Source organism: Lepus europaeus, chromosome 5 (genome assembly GCF_033115175.1).
Source record: "Lepus europaeus isolate LE1 chromosome 5, mLepTim1.pri, whole genome shotgun sequence".
Taxonomy (NCBI): Eukaryota; Metazoa; Chordata; class Mammalia; order Lagomorpha; family Leporidae; genus Lepus; species Lepus europaeus.
Window position 1 is genome coordinate 146,826,547 of NC_084831.1, and position 7,509 is coordinate 146,834,055.

At 62.4% G+C, this 7,509-nt stretch overlaps 1 protein-coding gene across 1 annotated transcript; it reads left to right on the top strand.

The window, feature by feature from the left end:
• The first annotated feature begins 2,445 nt into the window (after positions 1–2,445).
• Positions 2,446–6,803, top strand: EN2 (engrailed homeobox 2). Its single transcript, XM_062193821.1, has 2 exons — positions 2,446–3,157; positions 6,487–6,803. Exons 1-2 carry the CDS (start codon positions 2,446–2,448, stop codon positions 6,801–6,803), a joined length of 1,029 nt encoding a protein of 342 aa, XP_062049805.1.
• Positions 6,804–7,509: the final 706 nt, after the last annotated feature.

Sequence of the window (7,509 nt, forward strand, 5' to 3'; positions counted from 1 at the left end):
TATCTTCCCAGGGAACTCCAGCTTCCAGCCATCCCTGGGGCAGAAGCTCTCTGTGGGCGCACAGGCCGTGCCAGGTGAGCGCGGGACCTAGGGAAAGGCTAACAGAGAGCTGAGCCAGGTGAGGGCCCAACCTTCAAGCCTCAAGCTGGCCTGGAGGGTGGCTCTGGCTGGGCACTTGCTTGCCTCGGGTGCTGTGTTTTCTCCAGGCCTGCCAGCTCCCTCACTGGCTGCCCAGGGCACTGGGCTACTGGACACTCGGCAGCTTCCCGGGGCTTGGGACTCCCTCTTGCTCCTCCTCCCCACCCTGTCTTCTCATCAAGGGTACTTATATTGTGTCCCCGCGCCTGCTCCCGCACGCTGCGAGCTGCCTTTTTAGATGATGCCCCCAAACCCCCCAGATTTCCATAAAAATGCATTTTAAGTGACGGACGAGCGAGCCTGGGGTGCAACAATGGTGCTTGGGCAGGGAAAGAGGAGCAAACAGGAAGGAGCCCGAGGGAGAAGGGGGAAGAGAGGAGGAAACAGAAGTTGGAGCTGGACATGTGACTTCAGCTGGAAAGGGAGCTCAGAAAGGCATAAAGAAAAGCGAGGAGGGGAGAAGCGAATCAGGGGGCCCCTGGCCTGCCATTTCATCCCTAATTCCCCTTTCAAATTGGCCCTGCCCTCCTGCAAAAACTAGACAGAGAAAATGAGGCTGAGCAGCCGGGCAGCCCCATAGTCCGGGAGGGGACAGTTGAGGTGGGCGGTGGGCGGGCTGGGCCACAGCTGGGGGAAGCTACTACCCTCAGGAGCACTTCCATGTTCCCTGGGGATGGTTTAGAGGGTTTAGCCAAAGAGCCAGCCCTCCATCCTTTGCAAAAAAAGAAGATTCCGTTAGGATAACACCCTGCACCCCTCTTGTTTCCCTTGCAACCCACGGCCCACACTGTAGCCGCTCTCCTCCAGGTCTATAGGTCTGGGCGCCCCAGGCTGGAATCCCCCGAATGCGCCTCCCTGCACACGCACACGCACGCACACTTTGCACACTTACAATAAGTGTCTACAGGCGGGGTGTCCTGCGCGCGCACCAGCTCTGCGGGTAAGACAGGAAGCTGCCGCGAAACCAAAGTCAAGTGTAAGTGACAATTTTCCTCTCCACCAGCAAGGAAAGCGGTCTACAAAAGTCCCTTTGTATCCCGGCAGCTCATTTAATATTATTTATGCATTTGTGCAAGGAATTGTGGGATTTCTCCCCACGGTAAACAATATGGAAATGTTAAAAATAGCAATCTTCCAGCGCGTGTGTCCCCCTAAGCACAGCAGGGCGACCCGGCAGGGCCATCGCCGGGGTCCTCAGATCCCCGGGAGGAAAAGCCACGGAGAAAGCGGGAGCCAGCGCAGCGGAGCGGCGGACGTGACTGCGGTTTTACTAGGTTCGGGGGCTCGGGCACCCGGAGCCCAGGCCGCGGCCGCTTTAAGGGGGGGAGGGGCGGCGGCAGCGGGGGAGGGGCGGCGGGCCGCTCCTGTCACCAGCGGCGGCCGGCGCGTCACGTGGGCGCGCGGCGCGGCGGCCATTGGCCCGAGGCACGTGTCCAGGAGACCGGCCCACGACGTCACTCGAGGGGGCTCTGTTAAAAATAAGAACAAAAATCCAGAGTGAAAGTGTCTCAGGTTGTGCTAAGTGGCCTGGAAATTTCCCCTCGTCCGCGCGGAGGTCGAGGCGGCGAGGGCGCGCAGACGGCGAGGGAGCGCGGGCGGCCCAGCCCGGCCCAGCCCGGCCCGGCCCGCGCCTCCCGCCCCTCACCCATGCGACTCGGGCCGCGGGGCTCGGCGGGGCTCGGCGGGGGCGCCCCGGCCCGCAGCGGGGCGGCGGCCGTGCGCACGGGGCCCCGAGGCCGGCCGAGCGCAGCGCGGGCCCGCGGGCCTCCATGTGCTTGCGGGCGGCGGCGGGCGCGCTGACCGCTCGCGCCCCGCACCCTCGAGGGCCTGCCGGGGCGCGCGGGCGGGGACGGCCGGAGCGGGCCCGGGCGGGCGTGAGCGCCGAGGAGCGCGCTGCCTGCATGCGTGCAGCGTTAGCCCCGGGCTGCCGAGGCGGCCGCGCCGGAGCCGGAGGGAGCGGGACGCGGAGTCCGCGAGGCGCCCTGGGTCTCCGCTGGACCATTGTGACTTTGTAGAGCGCGGGCGTGCTGCAGACACGAGGACCTGACTCTTGAATCTCCCGGCGTCTGGGCGAGCGGGGGAAGACTCTTGGTATTTTCTGACCCAACTCGTGGATTCGAACGTGGCTCCGCTCCGAGCCCAGCCGGCGACTTGTTGGACCCCAGCCCTGGCCGCAGCCGCCGCGCTCGCGCTGGGAAGACTGTGCCGGGTGCTAGCGCGGGAGTCTCCGTGTGCGCGGCGTGCGGGCCCGAAGGCTGATTTGGAGGGGATCCCGGGAGAACCTATTTGGGATTTGCCGTGAGCAGTATGGAGGAGAATGACCCGAAGTCCAGCGAAGCGGCGGCGGCGGCGGCGGAGGGGCAGCGGCAGCCGGAGTCCAGCCCCGGCGGCGGCTCCGGGGGCGGCGGCGGCGGCGGCAGCCCGGGCGACGCGGACACCGGCCGCCGGCGAGCGCTGATGCTGCCCGCGGTTCGGCAGGCACCAGGCAACCACCAGCACCCGCACCGCATCACCAACTTCTTCATCGACAACATCCTGCGGCCGGAGTTCGGCCGGCGCAAGGACGCGGGGACGTGCTGTGCGGGCTTGGGAGGAGGAAGAGGCAGCGCAGCCGGCGGCGAAGGCGGCGCGAGCGGCGCGGAGGGAGGCGGCGGCGCGGGCGGCGCGGAGCAGCTCCTGGGATCGGGCGCGCGGGAGCCGCGGCAGAACCCGCCGTGCGCGCCTGGCGCCGGAGGGCCGCTCCCGGCCGGCGGCGGCGGCGGTGGCGGCGGCGGCGGCGACTCTCCGGGTGACGCCGAAGGCGGCTCCAAGACGCTCTCGCTGCACAGTGGCGCCAAGAAAGGCGGCGAGCCCGGGGGCCCCCTGGACGGGGCGCTCAAGGCTCGCGGCTTGGGCGGCGGCGACCTGTCGGTGAGCTCGGACTCGGACAGCTCGCAGGCCAGCGCCAACCTGGGCGCGCAGCCCATGCTCTGGCCGGCCTGGGTCTACTGCACGCGCTACTCCGACCGGCCTTCTTCAGGTGAGCCCAAGGGGACCCCGCGTCCCTGCCCGGCGCGGGGAGGCCCGTGGGGCTGGGGGTAGGGCGGCGGGCGGCGCTGGCGCAGGAACTTACCCAGAGGCGGAGGACCCCACGACACCCACACGCACACTCACAGACACAAAGACTTACGCTCCGCGCGCGCACACAGAGACGCTGGCCGGGTCGGCTGCCGGGAGGCGCGGGGGCAGAATGATCGCGGGAGTGTAGACTGCCTTAGGACCGCAGAAACCGGGGCGCTTGCTCGCTCTCCCCTTTCCCCCCTCTCTTGGGCCATCTCCTAACCCGTCCCTCCCTGACTGGAGTTTATTTGTTGGGATCGGGGCGGGCTGGAAGACAGCCCCGGAAGAGTCCGCTCTCCGCCCCTTCGCCCCATCCTGCGACCCAGGTACCCCAGGGCGATGCGAGAAGAAAGGACCGGGCTCGCAGCCTTCGGAGCCCTGGGTCTGGGCTGGGGGAGGCTGTGGGGAGAAGGCGCGGAGGGAAGGGAAGCCAGCGAAGGCGCCCTTTTTCCCTTTGCTGGACTTCGGCTTGGAGAAGGGAGAAGGCTGTGCACCCTGCAGCCGCCTTTTGCTAAGATTCCTTCCTGGCTGCCGAGGGTAGCCAGGAGGCCGCCCCGGGAGGGGGTGTGTGCAGATGTTGGGTGCATTTTTTTTTTTCATAGATCTGGGGTTTTTAAAAGCTGGATCCGTGTTCTGGTGCAAAGCCCCGGCTGCATCAGCTTGCAGGGCTGCGGCTGGAAACCGCCATTAGGAGCGAGCTCCGATGCTCCCGAGCTGGCGTCGGACCCCTTTCTGACCCCCAACCCTCCTGTGCTGTTTTCTTTTTTCTTTCTTTCTTTCTTTTTTTTTTTTTTTTGCGGGGATCTTTACTGAAATTGCAGCACCACGAAGCCGCCCCTCGGCCACGTTCCCGCAGAAAGCTGTCTGTACGTGGATTTCTGATGAAATCCACATTTTTCCAGCGACATCAGAAATTTGCTCCATTGTTCTCGACCCCCTCCTTTGTTAATATTTAATTAACATACAGGCTCACAAAGCCGGTGGGCGAGCAGCCGCAGCCCGGCTTTGTGCGGCTCGGGAGTCGGGACCGCGCCAGGCCCCAGCGCGCCCGCGGGAGGCCGGCGGCTCCAGCCGGCCCGACCCGAGTCGCTGGTCTTCCTGGGCTTAAAAGGAAAAAAAAAAAAAAAAAAAAAAAAGAGGAAGAAATCCCTCTAAAATCGCGGTGACTGCCCTGGACATTTGGGAAAGAAGGGACGGAGTTTTCCTGCGGAGGTTCGTTTCTGTCTCTGAGTCTCCCAAGTCTTTGCCTTATGAAAGGAAATCGAGAAAAGGAACCAAAAATTACGCTGGGGGAGGCGCGGTTTCTTTTCGGAAAAGGGTGTGTTTCGAGGGCCCCCGATCCGCGTATGCGCCGACCAGGGAGCCAGAACCCGGCATGGCGAGCGTGCTCCGCCGGGGGAGGGAGAGAGGGAGCCTCAGACTCGCTCCGGGAGCACGAGGCTTCGCTCGCGTCCGCGGCGGAGCACGCGCGTGGCCGCCCGGCGCCTCTCCCACGGCCTCACGGCCCTCCGTCCTTACCCCTTCGCGCGTTCCCAGGAGGCTGGCCCGCTGTCCCCGGGTCCCCACCGCGCCATCCAAGCCAGGCCTGCTAGCGCGGAGCCGGCGCCTTGGGCGCTAGCGTCTGGTGACTGACTGCTTGCGTGTGTGTGGGGAGGAGGGGTGCGCGTGGGTGGTGGGTGTGCTTCAGAAACTGAAAGCCCGGGAGTGGGACCTGAACGGCCCTCGGCGGCCCTCTGCCGTGCCCGCACCCCTCTTGCTGGGTGGACCTCACAGCTCGGTTGGCGGGAAGGGAGTTCTCTGCGCCCAGGGCGATGCAGCTCAGCACCACTGCACCCCACCACGCTGCCCCCACCGGAGAGTGCCCTCTGCCCTTCCCTGGCTGCAGGTTGGCCCCTAGGGTGGAGGTGGGGGTCCAGCTCCGTCCAGAGGCCTCCTATAAAGCTGCGGCCAGACTAGCCCCAAAGTTGATTTGTGGGACTCACAGATGGAGAACCCCAGAGGCAGGGTCTTTACTCCCCATCACTGGCCTGGGAAGCCACTTCCCTACAGGGCGCCCTCCTGGGGCTGTTTCCAGACACCAGCACACTCCCTATCCTCTGCTCTCTTCCCAGGGTAGCTTAGTCCTAGGAGACCTTGCTCATAAACCTGGGGCAACTCCATGGGGGCGGGGTCAGCTAGGGGTAAGAAGTGTGAGTATCTTTGGGAAGGTCAGAAGGGTAGAGCTGCCCAAGGTCAGCTAGGCAGCTTCCAGAGAGAGCCTCCCATCTACAGTGTGTAGGGGTGGGTGCACCAGCCACCACTGTCAGTGCTGGTACAGGGGCCGGCCCCCCACCCCTAGATAAAGGGAGCCAGGGAGACTTCCTGTGGCTGAACTGCCAGTGGCTGGGCGCTGCTCTCCCACCCAGGAGTGGATGGCTAAGCCCCATCCCATCCTGAAATGAAACAATGAACTTGGTGTGCATGGGGCCATGGGGTTCAAATTAGAAAGGGAAGTAGCTCTGGGCCTCGGGGTATCTCGGAGCCCCCTGCCTGACCCCCTGTGGTGTGTTCCTAGGTTCCTCCAGTGCCCCTGACTACCCTGCCTCCTTTCCCAATTCCCCCCCCACACACACACACACCCCTCTCCTCTCTCCTGGTACAACACCCCTCCCTTGAGCCTCAGAAAAGGCTAGGAAAAAACACACCACAAAGTTTTGTTTTTTAAACGTTTGTTTATTTATTTGAAAAGGTAGAACAACAGAGAGAAAGAAAGAGAGAAACCTTGCACCAACCAGTTCATTCCCCAAATACCCACAACAACCAGGCTTACACCAGCCACGGTTACACCAGGAGCCTGGAGCTCCATCCTGTATCCGGGTCTTCCAGGAGGGAGGCAGGGACCAAGCAAGTGTGTCTTCAACTGCTCCCCCATTAGCAGGAATCGGGGTTGCAAACACCGAATAGCTAGGACTCCAACCAGGGTTTGGGTGTCCCAAGCCCCAGTTGAACCTGCTGTGCCACAATGCCTCCCCAAGTTTGCAGAGTTTTGCTTCTACACTCCCGGACCCTACCCTCCTCCCCAAGGCTGAGAGAGCCACGCCCAGTCTCAAGTCCAGCCGGACTTCCTGCTGGTTCAGCCTTGAGTGGCCTTGGGGGAGTCACTTCCCATCCGGAGCCTGCGCGCCCAGGGGTGGGTGACTCAGCTCCCGTGCAGAGGTCGGCCTCGGCCGTGAGTGACCTGTATTCTTTCCGTCCACCTTGCCCGCCCAGGTCCCAGGTCCCGCAAACCAAAGAAGAAGAACCCGAACAAAGAGGACAAGCGGCCGCGCACGGCTTTCACGGCGGAACAGCTGCAGAGGCTCAAGGCGGAGTTCCAGACCAACAGGTACCTGACGGAGCAGCGGCGCCAGAGCCTGGCGCAGGAGCTGAGCCTCAACGAGTCGCAGATCAAGATCTGGTTCCAGAACAAGCGAGCCAAGATCAAGAAGGCGACGGGCAACAAGAACACGCTGGCCGTGCACCTCATGGCGCAGGGCCTGTACAACCACTCTACCACTGCCAAGGAGGGCAAGTCGGACAGCGAGTAGGGCGAGCCGGGCGGCGGGGCGGGCGCAACAATGCAATAATTTAAAATCATAAATAAAGGGCCAGTGTATAAAGATGATACCAGCATTAATAGTGAAAATATCGTGTATTAGCTATGGTTCTGCAATATTCTATGTGTATATAATTTACAGGTGGTGTAAAATCCGAAATATCTGACTATAAAATATTTTTTGAGTTTTTTGTGTTTATGAGATTATGCTAATTTTATGATTTTTTTTCTGAAGGGGGCTGCTTAGGGTTTCATCTTTTTTTAATCCCCTAAGCTCCATGATGGGACATCGGACACTTTTTTTAATTATTATTTCAAAAGAAGAAAAAAAAATTAAAACAACTTGCTGAAGTCCAAAGATTTTTATTGCTGCATTTCACACGACTGTGAACCGAATAATAGCTCCTATTTGGTCTATGAGTTCTGCCACTTTGCTTGTGTCGGCTTGGTGAGGACAGCAGGAGGGACCCCCTGCACTTGCACAGGGGACCCGGCGGGGAGCGAGGACCGCCAGGGTCCTTGCCGGTGTTTCCGGGGCTTGGCCATGAGAAGTGGCCGCCAGGGCCTGCCCCACGCAGGCGGCCCCGCGCTGCCGGCGGCCTAGGCCGCCGCCTGTCCTCGCCCACCTCCTGCCTCTCTGTCTCTCTCTCTCCCTGGTCCTCCTCGCTGAGGTCTGGCCCGGCCTCCGTGCGTTTTCC

Excerpts from the sequence above, each read along its gene's own strand:
- EN2 (XM_062193821.1), top strand. The coding sequence starts at position 2,446 with ATGGAGGAGAATGACCCGAAGTCCAGCGAAGCGGCGGCGGCGGCGGCG. Across the intron at positions 3,158-6,486 it reads CTCCGACCGGCCTTCTTCAG|GTCCCAGGTCCCGCAAACCA; the intron begins GTGAGCCCAAGG and ends TTGCCCGCCCAG.